The 25690-nt window shown below is 39.2% G+C and overlaps 3 protein-coding genes across 4 annotated transcripts; all 3 read left to right on the forward strand.

The window, feature by feature from the left end:
• Nucleotides 1-128: 128 nt before the first annotated feature.
• On the forward strand, nt 129-10623 carry LOC115750381 (vesicle-fusing ATPase-like). 2 transcript variants are annotated; one of them, XM_048276460.1, is made up of 22 exons: nt 129-441; nt 766-861; nt 935-1016; nt 1107-1157; nt 2908-3078; nt 3462-3616; nt 3708-3816; nt 4218-4317; nt 4394-4449; nt 5165-5230; nt 5358-5440; nt 5608-5741; nt 6138-6348; nt 7701-7832; nt 7937-7997; nt 8089-8148; nt 8338-8396; nt 8484-8571; nt 9300-9422; nt 10092-10157; nt 10323-10524; nt 10577-10623. In XM_048276460.1, exons 1-21 carry the CDS (start codon nt 260-262, stop codon nt 10464-10466), a joined length of 2229 nt encoding a protein of 742 aa, XP_048132417.1. In that variant the 5' UTR covers nt 129-259; the 3' UTR covers nt 10467-10524; nt 10577-10623. The 2 variants fall into 2 exon arrangements, with proteins under 2 accessions (XP_048132417.1, XP_048132418.1); XM_048276461.1 differs by lacking the exons at nt 129-441; nt 766-861; nt 935-1016; nt 1107-1157 and adding an exon at nt 2553-2691.
• Nucleotides 10624-13738: 3115 nt separating this feature from the next.
• Nucleotides 13739-20977, forward strand: LOC115750363 (vesicle-fusing ATPase-like). Its single transcript, XM_048275536.1, has 21 exons — nt 13739-13891; nt 14116-14201; nt 14276-14357; nt 14450-14500; nt 15497-15661; nt 16051-16205; nt 16298-16406; nt 16763-16862; nt 16939-16994; nt 17272-17337; nt 17467-17549; nt 17857-17990; nt 18163-18373; nt 18496-18627; nt 18721-18781; nt 18873-18935; nt 19054-19112; nt 19201-19288; nt 20033-20155; nt 20450-20515; nt 20719-20977. The coding sequence occupies exons 1-21, from the start codon at nt 13739-13741 to the stop codon at nt 20860-20862; spliced, it is 2187 nt and encodes a 728-aa protein (XP_048131493.1). The 3' UTR covers nt 20863-20977.
• Nucleotides 20978-23812: 2835 nt separating this feature from the next.
• LOC115750364 lies at nt 23813-24355 on the forward strand. The gene is made up of 2 exons (XM_048275537.1): nt 23813-23953; nt 24038-24355. The coding sequence occupies exons 1-2, from the start codon at nt 23816-23818 to the stop codon at nt 24353-24355; spliced, it is 456 nt and encodes a 151-aa protein (XP_048131494.1). The 5' UTR covers nt 23813-23815.
• Nucleotides 24356-25690: the final 1335 nt, after the last annotated feature.

Consider the following 25690-nt stretch of genomic DNA (forward strand, 5'->3'; position numbering starts at 1 on the left):
CTCCTCTTTTTTATCTTACTCGATTTGAAATAAGGAAAAAATTTAAGGTCGAACCTTAAAGCGTAAGAATTCCTTAATTGCTGTTTTATCAATTGTCTCGACCTTAAAAAACCGTCTCTATATCTCCCTCCTTTCTCGTTCCTTACTGCGAAAGCAAAGTCTAGACCCGAACCCGTATTATAAGACCCGATCTCCATTTCTTCTCCTCTTCTCTTCTTCTTCTTCTTCCTCCCTCGACGTCGATCTCCCGATCACAGCCATGGCCGGTCGGTTCTTCCAGTCCTCGTCGCCGTCCACAATGATCGTCACCAACACTCCCGCCGCCGATCTCGCCCTCACCAACCTCGCCTACTGCTGCCCCTCCGATCTCCGCAACTTCTCCGTCCCCGGCACCAAGCTCGCCCTCGCCTCCGTCGGCGACTGCTTCGTCCTCTCCCTCTCATATCCTTTTTCCTCGCCAGTTACTTTCTTCCCGAGCTTACTCTCGTTTTGATTCTTCGCTTTTGCTAATCCAAATGCCATTTGATCGTTTACGCATTTGATCCTCTCATTCGCGGTGTAAATTTCCGTCGGGATGGTTGAGTTAGTGATAGATATCGAGGCTAATTAGGATTGATCGTTGGTTTTGTAGCTTACGTTTTGCTTAGTTTTTCGCATGTTAGTTTAAGAGCGAGGACTATTTATTCGTTTGATTGTCTGCTGGTGGTGTTGTGTGATTTTGCTCGAACTGTCCAATGACTGTCTGTGGCCTTAACTGAGAGAAACTCCTCATGAGAGTATCCGCCCTGGTCACATCGCGCTGAATGCCATTCAGCGGCGCCATGCGAGGGTTTCCACTGGGGACTCGATCTCTGTTGGCAGGTTAGTTCACCGCAAAATGCGGTATTTGCATTCGTTGCAAATGGAAATTGTCTCAAGGCTTGTTGCGATGTAGGTTTGTGCCGCCTGATGATTTTGATTTGGCGTTGCTCACGCTTGAGTTGGAGTTTGTCAAGAAAGGAACCAAAAGTGAACAGGTGTGCATGTTATGAGCCTACTGTCCTGCATTTCTTCGCGAGAGTAGCAGTCTCAAGAAACTTCCTCTTATGTTCTTTTGAATTTTGTAGATTGATGCTGTTCTACTGGCTAATCAACTGCGGAAGAAGTTTATCAACCAGGTACTACATACGTTGTTGAGAATAATTCCAGTTCACATGATGCCAGCATCAGTCCTGGAGTGCGTCGATTATGTTCATTGAGTCAAATTTATTCGCGTCATTGCATTTTTTAACTGTCCCCCCTCCCATCCTGGTTATTGATTTACAAGTTATTATTCTGCCCCCGTTCTGGGGGAATGCATGAGCCAGTTGCTATTCTATGAGGCGTGGGACAAAGTTACTCTTGGGATCACTGTTATCACAATCCTCAAATGTGTGAATGAGCTCTTTCTTTGGGATAAATAGCAGAGATTTGCGGCTGCCTAAAAATGTCTAGTGAATAAGAACTTCATTTTCAGACTAATTATAATTAGCTGAATCAAGTCTGAAACAAGAATAAGAAAATGCATCAACATTCACCACAACAATGTTGATTAGCACAGTTATGCACCAGACGAAGTTAAACATGCTCTAGACTCAAAAAAGTTCTGTGAGATGAAGCATCGTTTTTAAGTGACACTGATTGAGCTGCATAAGCACCCAACTGGATGATGCCAATCCAGGAGTGTGTGTAGTTGATCAGTAGTATGAGTTTTATGAAGGAAGTTATTGTGGGGATTTCCACTTAAACTGCACGCATATCACTAACCTAGGAAGCACGGATAATCTCCGGAGACTTCTGTGTCGTGTTGGAGGCGTATCGCGTCCAACACTCTCCGACATATCCGGACACGAGAGTCCGGCATCCCAACAGGCCATTCCGATACCCACGGGATCAATTTTAAATAGTTTCAATAAATTAGCAGTCAAGATGTAAATGTATTGAAATTTTATATATTAAAGTTGATCTAGCCACCTCAAAATTAATATACCCAGCTAGCTCCAAAAAAATCTAGTCGTAAATCCCTAATAGAAGAAGAACTCATAGCCGATATTTTTATATATACATGATAATTTATCATGTCTATATAAAAACAAACATTTCATATACAACGTATCCCAATGTGTCGGAATCCTCTATTTTTCAAGAAATGACGTGTCGGCGTGTCGTGTCGCGACGTGTGTTAGTGACGGTGCTACTTAGTCATTGACCAACACTCTAGCATCGGTTATTTCTAGGATTATCTAAGTTTCTCTGACTTTCATCCCAAACAGTATTAATCATTTGAATGAGATATTTTGTTTTCGATGAGTAGGTGATTCATTGAACAATAAAACTTGAGCTGGTGAACAACTCCTGCTACATAATGAAGTACTGAGGAGAACCAACAGACTTATTACGAGAGAATTTTTGGGAACTTGCTCCTGCGTCTTAGTGTATTTGAAATCCATTCTCTTCATAGGTAGGAAAAGAACCCAAGCATAGGGGCGCTTCTAGATAAAGGTGCCAATTCGGCATAGGATTGCTGAGGTAGGATTGCGTCTTGGATCTCTAATATCTCCTTGCCAAGGACTTAGTATAGTATGTCATCTCTTTGAAATGCATTCTTTATATTAAATGAGTGTAGATGGTGCACTTGGAGGTACTTGCATATTTAGCATAGGATTGCATCTGGTACCTTTACATCTCGTTGTCAAGGACTTAGTGAAGTATGAAATTACTAAATTCTATGATTGTATATTTGCTAAAATTATTGAAATGGGACTTTGAAAGTTCATGTATTTATTTGCGTCCATGACTATTATGAATTTGTCTTGGACATGCATATCTCCTTTCTGTCTCTGATATATAAAGTTTTTGATGTAAATTGGCTTGTAAATGTTTTTTTAGGTTATGACAGTAGGGCAAAGGGTATCATTTGAGTATCATGGGAACAACTATATCTTCACAGTCAATCAAGCGGCTGTGGAGGGACAAGAAAGGTCAAATGCTCCTGAAAGAGGAATGATCTCAGATGACACATATATTGTCTTTGAAGCATCGAATGCTAGTGGAATAAAGGTTTTCATTTTAACGTCTTTCTGTTTTCATCGCATACGGTTTGCCTTTTGTGATATTTATTTTGTGATCCAGATTGGAAGTGAGATAGTGAAATTTTGCTTAGTATATCCTTCAAATTTGGTTTTAGGCTGCAGGAACTAAGCATTTTGCATTAGAATTTGGGGGCAGTGAGGGAGTCTGTCATGCTCATGGAGCACAGCTGAAAATTTCTGTGATATTAATCATGCTGTGCACTTAGTGCTTGTAGAAATAGTGAACATCCTTTTAGGTTCTTGTGTGAGTCTTTGATAGTGAGCATATTCCTGATATGGTTTTTTTGGCCATTGATCTATGATGTGGTAATTTTCTTGATTCTGTCTCGACTTTTGTGTCTTGTTCTTCAGGTCGTCAATCAACGTGAAGCTGCCAGTAGCAACATATTTAGGCAGAAGGAATTTAACCTTGAGTCCTTAGGCATTGGTGGCTTGAGTGCAGAGTTTGCAGATATATTTCGAAGGGCTTTTGCTTCTCGTGTTTTCCCCTCTCATGTGACTAGCAAGTAAAGAAACCAGAATTCTGGGCTTTGCCATTTATATGATGGTTTATAGTCTGGTGCAGTTTTTCTTTCTCTAATACAAGGTCGATTCCAGGCTTGGTATTAAACACGTAAAAGGTATGCTGCTTTATGGGCCTCCTGGCACTGGCAAAACCCTAATTGCTCGTCAAATAGGGAAGATGTTGAACGGCAAAGATCCAAAGGTATGATATGTTTCCTCCTGTGGTTGTTCAATTACTATGCATGCTATTTTCGTGAAAGGCTTAATCCAAGATTGGCATCTGTGATATTAATCAATAATATTTAGTTTCCAAGAAGGTTGAGGGCTTAAAAGTTTATTGCTGCCTGGCTTTTATTTCTCCCCTTTGCTTCGGACAAGTCTCTAGTTTTTTTTTTTTTTTCAAAACGTTGAATCCTATTGGACATAGCCTCATTACTGTTCTTGTGGCGGTTTACTTATTTTGTTGAAGATGTTTGAATCATCTCTAAGATGTAAGTATGCGAACTGACCTTTGATCTTACGGATGTAGACCTACCTACTCAGATTGTAAATTATATGAATGTGTATATGTTTTATCAACTTTGACTTCATTTTCTCTGCCAGATAGTTAATGGTCCTGAAGTGTTAAGCAAATTTGTTGGTGAAACCGAGAAGAACGTTAGAGATTTATTTGCTGATGCTGAACAGGATCAGAGGACTCGCGGTAATTGAGTATGTGAATTGGATTTATCATTCTCCTTGGCTATTATCTGTAACTTATGCCTCTCATTAATTTTCAGGCGATGAGAGTGATTTACATGTTATCATTTTTGACGAAATTGATGCTATATGCAAGGTATGGGATAATCTGGTCGACATATGCATTTCTGTCCTCTACGGTGCTGAATAGCTTTGGGCTGTTGCTTATATCAATTGCTTGAGCAACTTCGTCTTTCCTTTCATTTCTTAATTTTAAGGATCTTTTTAACTGGTTGTATTTGGTTTTGATTTGGAAGCAGTGTATATAGAATAGCGGACACTGTGTCTACAGGGTTTGGTTCTCGTGTAAGCTCAACTTTAGCAAGTAGTAAGAGTAGACTTCTGTATTTTGTTGTCTTTGTAGTTTATGTATCATGATTTGTATAGTTTTTAAGGTTCCGTTTTAGGATTTTCCCAGATGGTCTGATAGCTAAAATTCAGTATTCAGAAATCCAATATAAAATATCATTAACCGAATATATGTTATGTTGAGGTGCTTAATTCGTTCCTGGAATTTTTATCAAGTACGACAGAACTATTTACTGTGCAGTACTTTCTCAACAACACCCTAAACACCCCCACCCCAACACACACAAAAGAGGAGCAATGGATGTGATATTGATATGTCAATTGCATTAACTGCACTTTGTACTAATGGTCACATCTTTATCATCAAGATAATCGTGGTAATTTGTTGATCTTTTTTCTTTTGTTGTACTTCTTAAATGGCTGTTTTCTGTCCTATTGAGACTACTGCTGGTTGTCAGCTTTTCGTAATAAAGATATGAAATGACCTGATTTTGCATCTGCAGGCAAGAGGATCTACCAGAGATGGTACTGGAGTTCATGACAGTATTGTAAACCAGCTACTTACAAAGGTCCGTAGGGGTATCTTTGTGTTCTAATTGTGCGAAGTTATTTAACTAACTTCCATGTTTTCTGCGAATATTTTCTGTTATGCTCATTATACCAGTCGTTTCTGCTGAGATAGTTCCGGATTTTCAGATTGATGGTGTAGAGTCACTGAACAATGTTTTGCTTATTGGAATGACCAACAGAAAAGATCTTCTTGATGAGGCTCTTTTGAGGTGGTCCCTCATTTTCTCTTTTGGATCTTCATATCTAAGCCTTTAGCTGCTTTTTAGTCTCCTGAGATGGTAAAAAGCATTCATGAGTCATCATGCAACTTATTGGAAGATTGTTTCATTATTGCTTTCAAGAATTGTTCTTGACCTTTTGGACTTTTGATCTATAGACCTGGACGTTTGGAGGTACAAGTTGAGATAAGCCTTCCCGATGAGATTGGTCGCTTGCAAATCTTTCAGATCCACACTAACAAGATGAAAGAGAATTCTTTTCTTGCTCCTGATGTCAACCTTCCGGAACTAGGTTAGTCAGCTGTTCGCATTTACTAGAATGAAACTTCATCAAGCAAATCTTCACTCATTATTTTAGAAGTGGCTAACTTGAGTGAGCATTGTCATGTAGAAGCAGAAAAAAAAGATTAGTTTCGAATAATTTTGCTTGTTTCTTTGATCAAATTGGCTAAATCTTGTAATTTCTGGGCGTATTATGTGTATTCTATTAAGAAATATTGGGTCCCTGGTCGGCCTGGTGGCCACTGTTCTCTCTGAGAATTGGGAGGTGGGCCCTCCACCTCCAGGGAAGTAGGGGTAAGGGACATTCTTAATTAACAAAGAAAAGAAGATGTATATTCTAAGAAAGCTGGTGCTTAGTTCATCTCTTGTGATGACACTACCTTATTTGCAATCTGCGTTTGTGCAGCTGCTCGTTCAAAGAACTATAGTGGTGCAGAAATTGAAGGCGTTGTGAAAAGTGCCGTATCATATGCTCTGAATAGACAATTAAGTCTTGATGATCTTACAAAGCCTGTGGATGAAGAGAGCATCAAAGTCACTATGGATGATTTTTTGAATGCACTTCAAGAAATTGTGCCTGCATTTGGAGCTTCCACAGATGACTTGGAAAGATGCAGGTAGGAATAATTGAATGCTAATATTGGTATATCTATCCTTTATAGCAACGCTCTTATAATCTGTTATTCCAATGAAGTAAGAATTGTATGACTGGAAATTGCATGTAGAATTAAACGCCTTCAAAATTACTTGGCCAGAAATCTGCTGGTACACCAACCACAAACTAAGCATTATCCCACTAAGTGGAGTCAGTAATTGTTTTTGTCTCTGGTTGATACTTCTATTGGGTCTCCAATGATAACTTTACTGTCCATCATATATAACAAGTGTACAAAGGTACATTGTTTCTAAACGCTAAAACATAATGTGACGTCCTTTTGCTACTGGCCTCTAGAGGACTGAGATTTAAGAATGTTGAAGCCAAAAAAGTTGATTTGCAAAAGCTTTCTCCGAATCCTTTTATGCATTATATATGAGCATACACGTAGAACAACACAATGCCTTATATTGTTTAGCTGCTGTAGCTGCAGGCCTTAGTAATATACAAGTGATTCTTATTAGAATGTAGGAGGATCTCTGATTTTTACTTAAGGATGGTAATTACAGTGGCGAATATCCAGATAAAGAACGAATGAAGCTCAGATGAGAGTTGATGTCTTTCAAAATCGCTTGTTCATTTGGGGTGGGGTTTTTCAACTTGGCCTTTACCATCATAGAACGATCCCATAAGTAGATTTATCTGATGTGGTTTCAGAAATTGTCTTATTATGTGGTTTTACCCAATTATGTGGGTCCATGTTGAATCATATGGTGGATTTGGTTTTCTGGGATTTAGTTCTGGAAAGAATGAAGGATGAGAGTAAGTCAGGGAATTCTCTCTGAGCTGATCATTTGATTTGCTGCATGTTTTTTTCTCATAAGCATGTCTGGTCCATTGTAGTCTCAGTAAAACAACATTTTAAGTTTCATTATGCAAATAGATTGGACGATGCGGATATTAATGGGTTTTCCAGATGCTTCTTTCACACATGCTATCATATGATTCACGACTTGTCTGAATCTTAGAGCTCAAGGTTCTCCTAGTTGATGAATCGACATAAAAACATTCGTTTTGTTCTGCCAAAAAATGATCATAAAACCTTGACGATCTCACTAAGCATTTTGCAGATGTGGTTTTCAAATTCTGCTTGGGGAGCCCAAACTTTAGCACTTTCTTTGCCATGTCATGAAGACGCTAAAATGGCGTCAGTTTTAAGTTCTTATTTACCTAGATATTCCTGACATCTTTTTAAAAAATACACAATTTTTTGTGTGCTTGTAATAAAGTTTCATTAATTGTTGACTTTTGTTCTGGAGTTGCACTATTAAGCATTTGTCACTGCCTCAATTGTTTGTGCAAATATTTTTGTAGGCTTAATGGGATGGTAAGTTGTGGCGACCAACATAAGCACATTTATGAGCGAGCAATGCTATTGGTTGAGCAAGTTAAAGTGAGCAAAGGAAGTCCGCTTGTCACTTGCCTCCTGGAGGGTCTGAGTGGCAGGTATTTTGGGTTTTCTGACACATTGCCTTCCATTTTCTCTGAGCATTTTTTACTATGGTCTTAAAACAATTGGGATTATTCTAAAATCATTGTCTGTTGTACAGTGGTAAAACTGCTCTGGCAGCTACAGTTGGCATCGACAGTGATTTTCCATATGTTAAAATTGTAATCTTCTACTCCACGCTGTGCTTTCTCTAAGTAATAAGACTTCTTTGTGCATCAAGTTTTAATTTCTGATTTTCTTTTGGATGCTTAGATCTCGGCAGAAACTATGATTGGATTACATGAGAGCACCAAATGTGCACAAATTGCGAAGGTTTGTGACCTGTATTTCTGGTCGATTAGCGGTTTGAGGAATTGTAAATTAGTTGATTTCCCTCCATTCATGATTAACTCGAACAATGGTTATCTTACATCTCCATTCATGACTAACTCGAACAATGGTTATCTTACATTTTCCATAATGGTCTGGGGAGGTTTTTTAATGGATTCTAATCTTTTATAGGTTTTTGAGGATGCATATAAATCTCCATTTAGCATTATCATCCTTGATGACCTTGAAAGGTAAATTCTGCCGACTTCTATTAGTTGACCTGTGTTGTCATCATTGACATTAAAAGATCATTTTCACTTGAGTGAATTGCTTTGCAGGCTACTGGAGTATGTTGCTATTGGCCCTCGATTTTCAAATTTGATATCTCAGACATTGATCGTCCTTTTGAAGCGACTACCTCCAAAGGTTGTTTCTTCTCCCCCGCCTTGTTTCTACAAATCAATATCGGTGTGAAGAGTAATTATCCCTGTCTCTGATCTTTTCTGGAAGTTAATGCTAGCAAAGTTACTAGTATTGTTGAATTAAGAATGCTCGAAGGTGGATGAGTGGGAATTAGTTCCTCTCCCCAGGAAATAAAAAATACGAGTGATAATGTAGAGAGCAAAAATCCCTTGTCATGTCGCTGAATGAACATAATAATTTTGTCATGATGCTGGTGGTGATCAGGAACTTGAGTTTGAGAGATTAAGATTCAGTCCATTGGCATTATCTGCCCCCATATTGACCTTAGAATGATTGGCTAGTTTGCTTGTCCCGTTTGAGATGGAGAAGCACTGAAGTTTGTTCTACTGTATAATGCAACAGACCGAGTGCAACCTTGGTTCACGTGATTGCTCAAGGCTGTCCAGGGGGAAGAAACTCTTGTAATATGTGGATGCATCCAACTTGGCATTATCATATATAGATGCACTTTGGTATAAATAGATGGTATATGAAATGTTATAGGTAATTTTGCTTCCGCTAATTAAGAATTAGGGTATGTACATGTTCGCCTGTGTATTTGTGATTCTAATTATATTATACTAGCTGTTATTTACTTCTACTGACTTACGAGGTTCGATTATGGTATTCTTTGCACATCGCTGAATTTTTTAGCTTATTATACACATATATTTGGCTTTTCTGTTTTCCAGGGTAAGAAGCTTCTTGTGTTGGGGACAACAAGTCAAGTGGGTTTCTTGGATTCAGTTGGTGTCTGCGACGCCTTTACTATCACTTACCATGTCCCCACATTGAAGACGGAGGACGCAAAGAAGGTAAGCTGCTGTAGATGCTGTTTTGGTATTTGCATGTTGTATTCTTGTTTCTGCTGTTCCTTCTCCATTTCTCTTCTGCTGGAAACGTGAGATAGAGGGGGACAAAATGTGCAGCAGTCTCTTGTTTTAAGGAAAATTTTCTGCTTTAAAAAACCAGTCTTTTGTTGACTTCACTTGGTTTTGATTCTCTTGCAAATGTTGGGAGTCTAGAGGTGCTCGTATCCAAAACGTCCCTTTATCAGATTTCAATTCAAGACGAGGGATATGGGATTAGCCTAGACATTGTGAATTGTAAAGAAACTAATATTCCCAAGCACACAAACATAATAGTAACTTTGGGATCCTTAGCTTTTCTGTTTGCTTCTCTCTGTTTTTCTTTTTTCCTCAGAAAGCGGGGAAGTTTGGGTGGGTGAGCGGGGTTGGTAAGAGATGAGCAGGTTTATAAGAAAGTCATGTGGTTAATGTTTGAGAATAGTTCAGCTCATTCAAAGTGCCGGATTAGTAAAGTTTCAGATTGACTTCTTTAATTGACTGGGAATCTGGTTTTCTTTTAAGTTTCGCAAAGCAAATTCTGCAGGCTGGAGAATTTTGTTGATAAAGTTGCATCAATCCAAACCGTGGAGTGTTTGACATCACCATTGACTTGACATACCTTTTGTTTCCCTTCAGGTGTTGGAACAGCTAAACGTATTCTCTGAAGATGACATTGATGCAGCTGCCGAGGCTGTAAATGATGTAAGCTTTAGATCTCTCCACTTGTGCAGTTTTGCTGTGTTAGAGTGATGATGTGCAACAGAGATTCGTTATTTCGGATAACTGTGGCCTTAAAAGATTTATGATCAACTTCATTATCTGGAGAGAGTTCTAACTCGTGCTTTTGTGCTCTTATACTTTTCTTAGATGCCCATCAAGAAGCTTTACATGCTGATAGAGATGGCAGCCCAGGGTGAGCGCGGTGGAGCTGCGGAGGCCATTTACTCCGGCCGAGAGAAGATCAAGATTGCTCATTTCTACGATTGCCTTCAGGACATCATTCGTTACTAAGCTGCTGCTAACCACTTGTAGCGTCCCATATTGCTTATTCTTTTTCGCGTGACTATTTATAACCATGAGTTGTATTCATTACCAAGATGCTGCTAACCACCCGTAGCGTCTCATATCGCTTATTTATTTTGTTGTATTCGTTACCAAGACGTCGCTAATCACTTGTACCGCCCCATACCGCTTATTTATTTTGTTGTATTCGTTACCAAGATGTCGCTAACCGCTTGTAGCGTCCCATATAGCTTATTAATTTTCACGCGACGATCTGTATAACAATTTGCAGTCTGCATGAGTTGTATTCGTTACCAAGACGCCGCTAACCACTTGTAGCATCCCATATCGCTTTATGATTTTCACGTGATGATTTGTATAGCGATTTGCAGTCTGCATGAGTTATTTGTTTGTTGAGTAGCAAACACTTTAGAGCTACAGTTACACAATGTGGGAATACGGTACTTTTTGCACTCCGTGTGCCCTTCTTTTTATCCTTTTTTTTTCGTTCTTTTTTATGGACTTCTTTTTTTCTGCTTTACTACACTAGACGTATACTTCTGCGACAAATTGGTCAAGCTAATAGAATGTCAACCTTGACTCACATACTTAAACGATTGAAACTTAGCTCGAGCTCAACGGAGTATTAAAATTTGTTGCTCAAACTCAACTAAAAAAGATGAGATGTTTAAATTTGACTTGACTCGACTTCATTAAAGTATTAAGAAACTCAAGAAATATATATATATTTGTTTTTTTTTTTTTTGGGTCTAAATTTCACGTGCAATCAATCTTGCATATTTTTGTGTCTAGTTTTATAAGTATTAAATGATCTACAAAAGTGACTTAAATGCGATTAGACTCTCGAGATTATCAAGGTGAGCATTGGCGAGTTCTACGTCGATACTGTATGGCACATTCATGTTTAAGTTTCACTTAAACTAGCTTTCTTTTTTCTGCTTTAGTACAAGGTAATGATTCACCCTTTCTAGCTTCAAATTTCTTCCTCTAAGCCTACAAATCGCTAAGTTTCCAATTGAAACGTTCAATTTGGCACTTAACTACTCAATTGGTTAAACATTTAAAATCATCTCATCTATGTACGATGAGACCTCTTCACTAATCTGACGGGGCGTGACCCTCAAAACTCATTTTAAATGGTGATTTCATGAATAAATAACTGATCCGTCGTATGAATCAAGTACTTAATTACTCAATCAATAATTAATGATAAGATTTGATTTTAATTCATCTACATTAAGTTATCTCAATCACCTTTGAGTGTGGTTTGAACTATTGATTTACGTAATTGGAAGTAACCGATTAGGTTTACGAAGAAACCTTAAGTTACCTCTACACAATAGATCTCAACATAAAATTGAAAAACAACGGCAGTAAGTGATTGAGTTTAATAGTTTCTCATATAAAATAGAGAAAATACCAATTAAGGGCATGAATATTGGGGCTATTTTTAAAAAAAAGAGCTATAGTGGACTTTGTTTCAAATAAGAGTCCGAAATGGCTAAGTCAATCTTAAATAAGTGCCTGATCACGTCGGCCGGCCAAATGTTCACCAACCAATGTTTTTCGACCACTAGAATACAGACAATTTTGTCAGAATTTTATGATAGGGTAAAAATAAAAATAAAAATCCCCAAAATTATTTCCGAAGTGGGTTTTTTTGACGTCTCTTTCTTTCTTAGTTCCGTCATCGGCAAGCTTCAAGACCGTCGTCCGTGAATTTAAAGTCCTTCTTCAACGCCGCTTTCACCCTCATGCACAATTTCTTCAGCCGAGGTCAGTTTCTTTTAAGGGGCCTACATGGCCAGGTCCTTCATTGAAGAAAAAAATATTAAAACTCGGGTTCATCGAGCTGGTATCAGTTGGACATCATGATACGGCCATGCTCCTCCCTCAAATTCCTTATCTATTTGTCCAGCCTTGGACTTGAATGAAGCTCTTAGGGTCCCGGACTTACGACAGGTCAGTCTTGAAGGCATAAAATAATTCGAGTCCGGTTGAGGAGACTGGATAATCCCATTTTGAACATAAAGCTGTTTGTTAACATTCAATATCTAAACCTATGCCTTTCATATTTATTTTCGTCTCCTCCACCGTACCTACAGTCCTCCCGTTATATTCCGGCTCTGATTGTGTTTTATTTCGGAATATCTTATCAATCAAGAGCTTATGGAAATCCAAACCTGCTAAAGATAAGATTTTACAAAGTTCATTAAGGATCTTGGATTTTAGAAAATATCAGATTTAATCAAATATCTGTAGTTAGATAATATTTCGAATTTGGTCTCTCATAAAACTTCCTCCGATAATCAAAATATCAGCCAAATAAACTAATTTAATTATTAATAATTATTTGAAACCCATAAATTAGATACCCTTTTTATGCATAAATGTGCACCGATCGGGGGTTGACTCAGAGATGTCCCTGAATTGTCGAGTACTCTTAACTCTATACTTAGTCTGACTCCGCTTGTCGACCATTTTCTAACCTTTGATCACTAATTATCACCGATTTTTTGCAACCCCCTTGATGTTCATCGTCACTTTCAACCACTGCACAGTCGACGTCACTGCCGCTATCTTCGGCCATGGAGTCTGGCCACACGGCCAACATGAATTGCCTCCCGCTGTTCATGAGGCGTACCAAGAACTCCGCGAGGTCGTGTCCGTCGAGAGTCATCATTCTCCTGAGGCCGATTTCCCAGAGACTGTTGCTTGCTGAGGACGATGGTCAGGAGGGCTTGAGTCGTGACATTCATGAGTCGGAGACGGGATTTTCAAATATTATCAAAGATAAAAATTTTCAATATTTTCTTAGCTCTCAGGTTTTCAAATATTTTCGAAGATCTTCTTTAAGATTTCAAATCTTTTCGTACGTTACACCAAATATGATGAGAAATTTCTACAATTCAGAGAATATTTAGAGGATTTCATATCTCGTTTGTTTTATCATGTCTTAATTCGAATTCAGACGATCAAATACCGTATTTCTTAAGTATTCTCGACTTAGAATATGGAAAATTTTTAAGGTAGCGGTTATGCATTGTTCAAAAAAATCAAGCCGTTCAAACACGCGGTAAAGCGTAAGAATTCCTTAATTGCTATTATCAAGTTTCTCGAGCAAACCGTGCCTATCTCTCCTCCCTCCTTCCTTACAGCCTAAGAAAAACCAAGACATCCGAGCCTATGTATAAGCCCGCATCTCCTCTCTTCTTCTCGTATTCTTCTTCGTGCTCGACGTCGATCTCCCGGTCAAAGCCATGCCAGGTGGGCTCTTCCAGTCCTCGTCGCCTTCCACCATGATCGTCACCAGCACTCCGGCTGCCGATCTCGCCCTCACCAACCTCGCCTACTGCTGCCCCTCCGATCTCCACCACTTCTCGGTCCCCGGCATCGAGTTCTCCATCGCCTCCGTTGGCGACTGCTCCGTCCTCTCTCTCTCATATCTTTTTTTTTTTTTTTTTTTTGCGGTTCTTGAATGCTTCGCTTTATGCTTTGCTTAGTTGTTCGCATGGGGTGTTTAAATTTCAGCGAGGACTGTCTATTCGCGTGATTGTTTGATGGTGGTGTTGTGCGATCTTCGCACGAACTGTCCAGTGATTGTCTGTGGCCTTAACTGAGACGAACTCCTCATGAGGGTATCCGCCCTGGTCACATCGCGCTGAATTCTGTTCAACGTCGCCATGCGAGGGTAACGACTGGCGACTCGATCCCTGTTAGCAGGTTAGTGCAGGTCGAACAGTGGTACTCGCATTCGGTAGCGAATGGAAATTGTCTCAAGGCTTGTCGTGATGTAGGTTTGTGGCGCCGGATGATTTCGATCTGGCGTTGCTCACGGTTGAGTTAGAGTTTGTCAAGAGAGGAACCAAAAGTGAACAGGTGTGCATGTTATGAGCCTACTGTACTGCATTTGGCCGTGGGGGGCAGCAGTTTCAAGAAACTTTCCCTTAATGTTCTTTTGAATTTTGTAGATTGATGCTGTTCTACTGGCTAATCAACTGCGGAAGAAGTTTATCAACCAGGTACTACATACGTTTTTCAGCATAATGCCAGTTCGCATGCTGCCTGGATCAGTCTTGGAGAGTGTAGAATATGTTCGTGTGTTTGCGTGAGTGAAATTGTTTTCCAGAAATTAATTTTCCGAACTTTCACCCGACACTTTTTCGGTCAATGAAAATTTTCATGCATAAAATCAGGAAAGTGAATTCTTCAATTCGAAGAGGTGAAATCACTTTCAAGAATTACTCCACTCTAATTGTTTAATGTCTTAATTTTTTTATGTAATTATTTAATATTTTGTTATATTTTCTTTTTCTTCCCTCGGCCTGTTGCTTGTGGCCTTGGCGATGGCCGGTGACTAGCAAGATAGAAGGAAAAAGAAAAATAAGATTAAAATTAAAGAAAAGAAAAAGTAAAGAAATGCAAGGATTAAAAAAAATTAAAAATTAATTTTTTAAAGTGATGAGATTGAAATCATTTTTTAAATTAGATCCAAGCACAGTTTTCGGTCGCATATCACTAAACAAACGAGAAAGCATTTTCCTTTAGCACGGTATTTTTCTTGAAACAAATGCACCTTTAGTCACGTTAATTTGCCTCCTTGCATTTGTTAACTATTCCCCCTCCCGTCCTACTCATTGGTCTACAACTTACTCTGCCCCGGTGGATTGATGAGCCAATTCGGCATAGGATTTCTGAGTTAGGATTGCGTCTTGGATCTCTAATAGGTCCTTGCCAAGGACTTAGTATAGTGTGTATGTCATCTCTTTGAAATGCATTCTTTAAATTCCCAGGGAAAACATCTCCTTGTGAAGGACTTCGTGAAGCATGACATTCCTAAAGTCTATGATTTTATGTTTGCTAGAATTATTGAAATGGGACTCTGAAAGTTCATGTGTTTGTTTATTTACGTCCTTGACTATTATGAACTTGTCTTAGACATGCATATCGCCATTTCTGTCTCTGATATACAAACTTCATGATGTATATCGGAATGTAAATGCTTTTTTTTTTTTCAGGTTATGACGGTAGGGCAAAGGGTATCATTTGAATATCATGGGAACAACTATATCTTCACAGTCAATCGAGCGGAGGGACAAGAAAGGTCAAATGCTCCCGAAAGTGGAATGATCTCAAACGACACATATATCGTCTTTGCAGCATCGAATGCTAGCGGAATAAAGGTTTTTCATTTTCACTTCTTCTCGTTTTCATCGCATGCAGTTTTAATTTTTTGCGACGTTTGTTCTGAGATCCAGATTTCAAGTCATATAGTGAAAATATGCTTAGTATATCCTCAAAGTTTGATTTTAGGCCGCAGGGTCTAAAGCATTTTGCATTAGAATTTGGGGGCAGTGAGGGTGTCTCTCAGGATGCTCATGGAGCTCAGCTGAAACTTCTGTGATGTTAAGTTTGCTCTGCACTTCGTGCTTATAGAAATAGTGAATATCTATTTCTTGTCATGTGTGAATCTTTGATAGTGAACATCTTCCCAATGCAGTTTTATTGGCCATTACACCATAATGTGGCGATTTTGTCGAATCTGTCTCAACAGTTTTGTCTTGTTTTTCAGGTAGTCAATCAACGTGAAGCTGCCAGTAGCAACATATTTAGACAGAAGGAATTTAACCTTCAGTCCCTAGGCATTGGTGGCTTGAGCGCAGAGTTTACAGACATATTTCGAAGGGCTTTTGCCTCTCGTGTTTTCCCTCTACATGTGACTAGCAAGTAAAGAAACCAGAATTCTGGGCTTTGCAATTTGTATGATGTGTTTATACTCTGGTGTAGTTTTTCTTACTCTAATACAAGGTCGATCCCAGGCTTGGTATCAATCACGTCAAAGGTATGCTGCTCTATGGGCCTCCCGGCACTGGCAAAACCCTAATTGCTCGTCAAATAGGGAAGATGTTGAACGGCAAAGAACCAAAGGTACAGTATGTTCCCTCACGTGGTTTTTCAATTACTGTTATCTGTGAAATTAATCAATAATAATTAGTATCCAAGAAGGTCGAGGGCTTAAAAGTTTATTGCTGCTCGGCCTTTATTTTCTCCCCTTTGCTTAGGATATGTCTCCCCTTTTTCTCAAAACCTTGAATCCTTTTGGACATAGCCTCATTACTGCTCTTATGGTAGTTTACTTATTTTGTTGAAGATCTTTGAATCATCTCTAAGATGTAAGTATGCGAACCGACCTTTATACTTACATGCGTAGACCTACCTACTCACATTGCATATTATATGAATATATGTACGTTTTGTCAATTTGACTTCATTGCATCTGCCAGATAGTCAATGGTCCTGATGTGTTGAACAAATTTGTTGGTGAGACAGAGAAGAACGTTAGAGATTTATTTGCTGATGCTGAACAGGATCAGAGGACTCGCGGTAATTGAGTACATGAATTGGGTTTATGATTATTCTTAGCAAGTATCTGTAACTTACCCTTCTCATTAATTCTCAGGCGACGAGAGTGATTTGCATGTCATCATTTTTGATGAAATTGATGCTATATGCAAGGTATGAGATTATCTGGTGGATATATGCATTTCTGTCCTCTATGAGGCTGAATAGCTTAGCCTCGCTCGGAGCAAATTTCATCTTTCCTTTCATTTCTTAGTTTTGAGGAACTTTTTAACTGGCTGTGTCTGGCTTAAGTAAAATTGAGGTGTCAATTGAATCAACTGCACTTTTTGCGAATAGTCATATCTTTTTCATGAAGATAATCATGGTGACTATTGTTGGTTGTCAACTTTCTATAATAAAGATATGAAATGACCTGATTTTGCATCTGCAGTCACGAGGATCAACAAGAGATGGTACTGGCGTTCATGACAGTATTGTAAACCAGCTACTCACAAAGGTTCGTATTAGTATCCTAGCGTTTGTAATCGTGCAAAGTTATTTAACTAGGTCCTCTTTTTTTTGCGAATATTGCCTGTTATGCTCGTTAATACCAATCATCGCTGCTGATATAGTACCTGATTTTCAGATTGATGGCGTAGAGTCACTGAATAATGTCATGCTTATTGGAATGACCAACAGAAAAGATCTTCTTGATGAGGCTCTTTTGAGGTGGTCCTTCTTTTTCTATTCTGGTTCTTCATATCCAAGTCTTTTAGCAGCTGTTTTAATATCCTGAGATGGTAAAAAGCATTCATGGGTCATCCTGCAACTTCTTGGGAGATTCTTTTACTGTTGCTCGTAAGAATTATTATGCCGAGCACTATGAGGATAAAGAGAATGCTATTTTGCTATTGAGTATTGACATGTGGGTGGCATCATAATATTGGCAGGACCATATGTACGTGTACAATATTTGTTTTAGAGGTAAAAATAGATACTTAAAGACGTTCTTTACATTGGACATTTGGATTTTTAGACCAGGACGCTTGGATGTACAAGTTGAGATAAGCCTTCCTGATAAGAACGGCCGCTTGCAAATCTTTGAGATCCACACGAACAAGATGAAAGAGAATTCTTTTCTTGCTCCTGATGTCAGTCTTGAGGACCTTGGTAAGTCGGTTGGTCGCATTTACTGTAATGGAACTTCATCGTGCACATGTTCATTATTTTTAATTTACAAGTGGCTTATTCTAGTGAGCAACGCCATGTGGAAGCCGAAAAAATTGGCATATAATATCGTAATAGTGTATGTTCAAATGATTTGCAATCTGCAATTGTGCAGCTGCCCGTTCAAAGAACTATAGTGGTGCAGAAATTGAAGGCGTTGTGAAAAGTGCGGTATCATATGCTCTGAATAGACAATTAAGTCTCGATGATCTTACGAAGCCTGTGGATGAAGAGAGTATCAAAGTCACTATGGACGATTTTTTGAATGCGCTCCAAGAAATTGTCCCTGCATTTGGAGCCTCCACAGATGACTTGGAAAGATGCAGGTAGGAATAATTGAATGCTGATACTCTCCAAATATCTACCTTTCGTAGCAATGTTCTCATGATCCGTAGATTTATCTGATGTGCTCTTAAGAATTGTCTTGTTTGTGGAAATGTCTTTGTAGGCGCAATGGCATGGTGAATTGTGGTGATCGACATCAGGACATATATGAGAGCGCAATGCTAATGGTTGAGCAAGTTAAAGAGAGCGAAGGAAGTGCGCTCGTTTCTTGCCTCTTGGAGGGTCCAAGGGGCAGGTATTTGGGGGTTTTTTGACGCATTGCTATTCATTTTTGCCAAGGATTTTTTCCTGTGTCTTAATATTCTAAGATTGTCTGTCTGTTGTGCAGTGGTAAAACTGCTCTGGCAGCTACAGTTGGCATCGATAGTGATTTTGCATACGTTAAAATTGTAATCTTCTGCTCCGCACTATGCTTCCTTTGAGTAATCAGACTTCTTTGTGCATCAAGTTTCAATTTATGACTTTCTTTTGGATGCTTAGGTCTCGACAGAAACTATGATTGGACTAGTACCCGAGAGCTCCAGATGGGCACATATTATGAAGGTTTGTGGCCTGTATATCTCATTGATTAGTGCTTGAGGAATATGAATTTAGTTGTTTCCCCTCCACTTTTAACCAACTTGCAGCGTGGTTAAGCTTTTGTAATGGGTTCTAATCTTAGGTTTTCGAGGATGCATACAAATCTCCATTGAGCATGATCATCCTTGATGACCTTGAAAGGTAAATTCTGTTGATTTATATTAGTCAAATGCTGTTGTCATCCTTGGCATTAAAAGATCATTTCGACCTTGAGTGAATTGCTTTGCAGGCTTCTAGAATATGATCCCATTGGGCATCGATATTCAACTCTGTTACATCATAAAGTGTCAGCACTTTTGACGCGTCTTCCTCCAAAGGTTTTTTCTTTTCCCCACGTCTTGTTTCTACAAATTGATGTTGGTGTGAAGGGTAATTGTCCTTTTCTATGATCTCCTCTGGAAGTTAAAGCTGGCAAAGTTTCTAGTGTTGTTGAATTAAGAATGCTTGAAGGTGGATGAGTGGGAATGAGTTCCCTTTCCCCAGGAAAGAAAAATATGAGTGACAATGTAGAGAGAAAAAAATCCCCAGCCATGTCCGGAGGGAACAAAATAATGATGTCATGATACAGGTGCTGATCAGGAATTTGAGTTTGAGAGATCAAGATTCAGTTCATTGGCATGATCTTACCCCATGTTGACCTTACAATGATTGGCAAGTTTGCTCTTCCTGTTTGAGATGGAGGAGTACTGAAGTTTGTTCTACTATACAAAGCAACGGACTGAGTGCAACAACCTTGGTTCATGTCTTTCCTCAAGGCTGTCCGGGGGAAGAAATTTACGTTATATGTGTTTGCTCACTGAGTGCATTAGCATATGCAGAGGCATTTTAATATAAATAGATGAGATATAGAACTTTATAGGTAACTTTTCTTTCACTATACAAGCATTAGGTTATGTACGTGTTCCTCTGTCCCTCGTGACTCTAGTATTGTACTAGCTGTTTTTATCTCTACTGAATTAGTCAGTGGTTTCTGACTTACTAGGTTTGATTCTGGCGTCCTTTTCGCATTACTGAACAGTTTTAACTTATTCTATACATGCATTTGGCTTTCTTTTTTCCAGGGAAGGAAGCTGCTCGTGATAGGGACAACAAGTGCAGTGAGTTTCTTGGATTCCATTGGTGCCTGCGATGACTTTTCCTACACTCACCATGTCCCCACACTGAAGACAGAGGACGCTAAGAAGGTGATCTGCTGTAGATGCTATTTTGGTGTTTGCTTGGAATATTCTTGCTTCTGCTGTTCTTTCTTGATTTCTCTGCTGCTGGAAAACGTGAAATAGCGGGGAAGAAATGCGCAGCAGTCTTGTTTTAATCGACTAGGAATCTGTTTTTCTTTCAAGTTTCCAAAAGCAAATTCTGCAGGCTGGAGAATTTTCAAATTGCATCAAATTCCAAATGCGGATATGAAGCATTTTGACGTCACCATAGAGCTACATATGTACGTACGTATGCTTTACTTACTTTTTGTTTCCCTTCAGGTGTTGGAACAGCTAAACGTTTTCTCTGAAGATGATGTTCAAGCGGCTGCCGAGGCTCTAAATGATGTAAGCTTTTAGATCTCTCAACTTGTGCCTACTTATATTTTGCTGCGTCGGGGCGACGATGTGCGGCAGGAAGTTCGTTGAGCCGCCACGTGATTCAGGACTTAGGAAGATAGCTTCTTTGCCTGGAAATGGAGTAAGGCGCAGTTTCGATTCGGAGAGAGGAGTTCTAACTCGTGCTTTTGTTGCTCCTAACGCTTTCTCAGATGCCCATCAAGAAGCTTTACAGGCTGATAGAGCAGGCAGCCTACCGCGGGCACAGTGGAGCTGCAAAGGCCATCTACTCCGGCCGAGAGAAGATCAAGATGGCGCATTTCTCCGATTGCCTTCGTTTGCTTAGACGTGGCTAACCAGCTGTGGCGTCCCATGTTGTTTATTCTTTTCGCGTCAAGATCTGTATAACGATTTTGCAGTCTGCATGGATTGTTCATTTGTCGAGTAGCAAACACTGCGAGTTATATTTAAGCAGTGTGGGAATACGGTACTGGAACCGAAAAATTCGTACATTTCGGTTCGATTCAGTTAATTGAAAAATAGATAATTTTTTTTTTGGTTCGATTTATTTCAGTAATTGAACCGAACTGAAAATCTGCATTTCTTAATATTAGCAATTTGGAAAAAATTAACTATTCTTTTTTGTTCCCCTTTTTGGTTCCAAAAGCGGGCGAGGGGCCGGGCAGGGTCACCGGCCCTCGGCCGGTGACCGGCAGCCCCGTCGGCCCTTCTATCAAAAAAAAAAAAAAAAGAACAAGTAAAAAAAATTAAAATAAAAAATCGAAAAAAGGAAAAAGGAAAAAAGAAAATGGAAAAATCGAACCGAACCGAACCAGATTTTCGGCTCTATTCGGATTGCAATTCGGTTCGGTTCGGTTCAATTCTGCTGTTCACTATAATGGTTCGATACAGTTCAGATTTTCGGAAAAACCGAATCCAACCATTGATACCCTTAATTTCAAAGACATTCTCGTAAGGACCTGTTTGGTTCAAGATTGCGAATGAGCATTTGAGCGCTAAAGTCCTTTGGGCAAATGCAAATGCTGTTTGGCTCAATATTTTTTTCACTTTGGCTAGATGCACTTGCATTTGAAATGCAAGTCTAAGGGACCTTTGGCCAAAGTCCCTCAAGAGCAGCTTTGAGAAACTTGCATTCTCGGGATGCAACTTCTTCACTTAAATGAAAATATAAAGACTTCCCTTTTTACCCTCATTCTCTAACAATAATCCCGTTTTGCCCCTTACGAAGAAAAAAGCCAGCCTTCGTTGATCTAAAAAGACCGGAGGCTTCCAGTTTGCTCTCACAGCAGGTGAGTTCTCTCGTAACACCCCTCGGTTCTCTATCTCGACGCATCTCTTCCCTCACGGTGACCGCTCCATCTCTTCCCTCACGTTCGCCGTCGATATCTCTTCCCTCACGTCCTCCCTCATGCCCACCATCGGGATCTCTTCTCTCACGCCCTCCCTCACGCTCGCCGTTGGGTCACTTCCGTCACGCTCGCGGTCGGATCTCTTGCCTCACACCCCTCACGGCTCACATCCGCGGTCGGATCTCTTGCCTCACGCCTTCCCTCACACCTGCCATCCGGGTCCCCGCCCTCACGCCCAAAGCTCCCCCCTTTCCCAGGTTAGATTTCTTCATTCATCTTGAGACTTTGTACCGTGTACTACAATCTCTCTTCTTCCGAGACTTTTGTTGTTAAGAAATTGAAAGCCAGCAATTAGTCCTCATTTAAGAGGAAATTTGGTCCGGAGTTTGGTAGTCTGTTGGAAATCGCCCATTTCTTTGGCTTTTGATTGTTCAAAATCGAAAATTTCTGGGAATAGCGCATTATTCTGTCTCTCTGTTGACTCCCCCGGAGACCCCGTTGAGTTCGTTTTCCCTGATTATCAATTTCTGCAGTGAAATAGATCTTATTGACCCCTAATTGTCAATTTCTCCTTTTAAGGTGATCTAGGGAGCAATTCGTTCTTCTTCTCCCCGTTATTAATATATTTAATTTCCATCACTGATTCATAGAAGTAGATGGCATAGTTTAATTCTGAAGAAATTGGCAAGTACTCCAACCAATACTCTAGTTGCCATTTGAGTTTCCCTCCCATACAAGTTTGCACTGTCTAGCCGAAAGTGCTATATGATCAACGCACTACACAGTCAATGAACTATTCAAAAGAAAACCGCAAACACAATCTCCATTTGAAAACCTTTTCTCTAGGCGCTTACCAAAGTCTGCAGGTAATTATTTGTTAGTTAAACTAACTGGAAAGCATTAGCAAAATATAATTTGATTAAGAAATCGAGATTGCTCATAAACCGTAGAAATAATATGACTATGGTCGCCTACAAGGCTTCCCTACATGCTCACATAATTGGTAACAGTTATTAATATATGTTCAAGCTGTGATAAAATGTCCATGATAGTAAAATGAGTGCCTGGAATTGTTTCTATTATGAATTTTGAATTTCCTAGTGCTATGGATTCTTATCGATGATTACCCTTTTGATCTATGAGAACAATTCTGCATAATAAGTTACCGAGAGATATGTCACTTCTCGTGCATTTGAATTGGCTTTCTCATGGCATAGAAAGTAGAGGTCCATGGAAACTGCTGTTAAAAGCCAAAAAAGAAATCATGTCAACATTGTGAAGAGCTGAGTTTTGTTTTGGTGGATACGGTTCTTTGGTAGTAGTTAAGTCAATGAAAATTAGCGGTTCGGGAGGGAATTTAGTTTTCTTATTTGGGTGGGATTATTGATGCCCGCAACTGATCTTTAGAGTAATTTCAATTTCAGTTTTAGTTTTTTTTTTTTTTTTTGGTTGATTCCAATGTCCGTTGGCAAGAAGTGTGCATGACTAGTGTGCTATAATCTCTTCCTTTAACGGAACATGCCAAAGCGAGATTAAGGCCAATGGTACTTTTGAATTCAACGGTGCAATTCTGACTCTAATATATGGCCTGGACCATTTAAACAAGCTGGTTGCTATCTAGCTAGGGATAGGGTGATTGAGACTTGATTGCTTTTTGACTTGACTACTTATATGAGGTGTGCTCTATCTTATTTGTTTTGCTGGTTTCATATATTTTCTTTTGGTCCTCCCAATTGTGTTTATGTTCACAGTATTAAAAGATGGCAAGTTCATCAAAGGAAAAAGCAATTTGGACTGCTGAAGATGTGAACATATTTTGTAAGTTGTGTATTGAGGAAATCGAAAAAGGCAACCGTCCCGCAAGCAACAAGAGAGATGGATGGGCAATCATAATTAACAAGTTTGAAGAACTAACGGGTAACAAGTATAAAAAATTCAAATGAAGAGCAAGTGGGATAATCTCAAGGAAGAATTGAAAAGATGGAGAACATTGATTTATAGTGAAACAGGACTAGGATGGGATGACAAGAAGAAAACCATTGCTGCGATCGATAAATGGTGGGAAGATAAAATTAAGGTTCGTATCGCTTCCTCTTTTATTTTTCTGCTAAATTGAATGTCATTGACACAACTTATTGAAATACTCTTATCATTATAACAGGCTGATTATAGGTTTAAGCCTTTTAGGATGAAAGGCATACATCCCGATTTTGATATGTTGTTAGCTAGAATGTTCGATAGTACGGTTGCTACCGGAGGAATCACATGGAATCCTGGACAAGGTTTACGTATTGAGGAGGATGTTGATGCCACACAACCTAATATCGCTGATGTTGATGTATCTGCTGATGAGATTTTGGAGTCCGAAGGTTGTGAAAATGTTGTTGAACAAAATGCAACTCAAACCCGTAAAAGAGTGATGTGGACTTCAACGAGGCAAGCTCGGGGAAAGAAAGAGAAGAGAATGACGCCACAATAACAGCTTGGAAACCAAATTGAAAGGATGGTTTCCGCTGTTGAAAATAGGAGCAATTTCACATGTTAACCAGATTACGGATTTGGTCCTTACAAGGACCTCTTGCAATTGGTGAATTCCATTCCCGAGATTGTGCAAGATGAAAAGTTATACTTTTTCGCAATAAAACATTTGAAGGAAAAGAAAGACAATTAGCAAGTCTTCATGAGCTTGAACAGTGATACACTAAGAGTCAAGTATCTCAAGTTTGAGATGGACGAGCTTAGTAATATCTAGGATATTGTAGCATCTTAGTTGTACTCTTGACTATTGCTATTTTATTTTGTTGTGAGATTTTTATTTGGTTTATGTGTGAACCCAATGTGTATTGTTTGTTTTTAATGTAAAAACTGTTTCCTCGTTACTTTGTTTAATGCGCGAGGGCTATGTTTATTCAATTGTAAAAGCATGATATCTCCTTGTTATGATTCCCCCTAATGCTCTACGTATTCAATTTCTTTGAAAAACTTTTAAGTGGGGAAAAAAGAATTCTCCATGACAGAGATGGATGAGGTGAAGGGTTTTTAACATGGATGAGCTACTTTCTGTTGAAGTCACAGCTAATTGATGTTGATACTAGCATTTTGTTAATTGGTGTTGACACTAGTGAATGCTAATTGGTGTTGCATTTGGCGGGTTTCTTTGCGGACCTACAACTTGGATGCAAATCTCTGCCTCCTTCGCCTTTATTAGGTAATGCCAAGGTTACTACCATGATAATTGCTGATTCTTTTGCCAATGTGAATTCATGCTGATGGTGCTGTGATTCTAGCTTTGAACTTTTAGGCCGATGATTTGATTAGCTATCTTGTCCTGATTTGCTTCTTGTAGTTTTATATCGCTATTGGACTGCTGATGTTGCCCTATCTTTGCAGTTTGAACCCGAGAAGATGAGCTCCCAAATCGTTGCTCGCATCTTATTAAAGGTTCAACTTGCTAAGACATTGATATAATCTTGTATTCACCAATTAGCATTCACTAGTGTCAACACCAACTAGGGTTTTTAACTCAGCATTTTGGTTTTTTTTTCCCTTGAGTTGAAGTTACAGCTTGTCGGTGTTGTTGTTTTGCAATGATCTATTGAGCTACTTTTTACGTAGATTGCAAATGGATCTTAAATGTGGCTGATAATTGAAATGAGTCTTAAATGTGGCAGATATCTCTGGTAGGAAACGTAAAGCTCCTCCCAAGGTTGCATATCTATCTTAAAGGTGGCGGATATATGTTTACCCTTCTTTGATGAGTCCGAAGCATTAGTGGCATTTATTATCTTGAAGTATGGTATGTACAATAACTTTT

This window comes from Rhodamnia argentea, chromosome 3, assembly GCF_020921035.1.
Source record: "Rhodamnia argentea isolate NSW1041297 chromosome 3, ASM2092103v1, whole genome shotgun sequence".
NCBI lineage: Eukaryota > Viridiplantae > Streptophyta > Magnoliopsida > Myrtales > Myrtaceae > Rhodamnia > Rhodamnia argentea.

Coding starts and splice junctions, on each gene's coding strand:
- LOC115750381 (XM_048276460.1), top strand. CDS start 260: ATGGCCGGTCGGTTCTTCCAGTCCTCGTCGCCGTCCACAATGATCGTC. Junction 442..765: donor TGCTTCGTCCTCTCCCTCTC/ATATCCTTTTTC, acceptor ACTGAGAGAAAC/TCCTCATGAGAGTATCCGCC. Junction 8,149..8,337: donor AATGTGCACAAATTGCGAAG/GTTTGTGACCTG, acceptor AATCTTTTATAG/GTTTTTGAGGATGCATATAA.
- LOC115750363 (XM_048275536.1), top strand. CDS start 13,739: ATGCCAGGTGGGCTCTTCCAGTCCTCGTCGCCTTCCACCATGATCGTC. Junction 15,662..16,050: donor CGAATGCTAGCGGAATAAAG/GTTTTTCATTTT, acceptor CTTGTTTTTCAG/GTAGTCAATCAACGTGAAGC. Junction 20,156..20,449: donor AGACAGAGGACGCTAAGAAG/GTGATCTGCTGT, acceptor GTTTCCCTTCAG/GTGTTGGAACAGCTAAACGT.
- LOC115750364 (XM_048275537.1), top strand. CDS start 23,816: ATGAAGAGCAAGTGGGATAATCTCAAGGAAGAATTGAAAAGATGGAGA. Junction 23,954..24,037: donor GGTGGGAAGATAAAATTAAG/GTTCGTATCGCT, acceptor TCATTATAACAG/GCTGATTATAGGTTTAAGCC.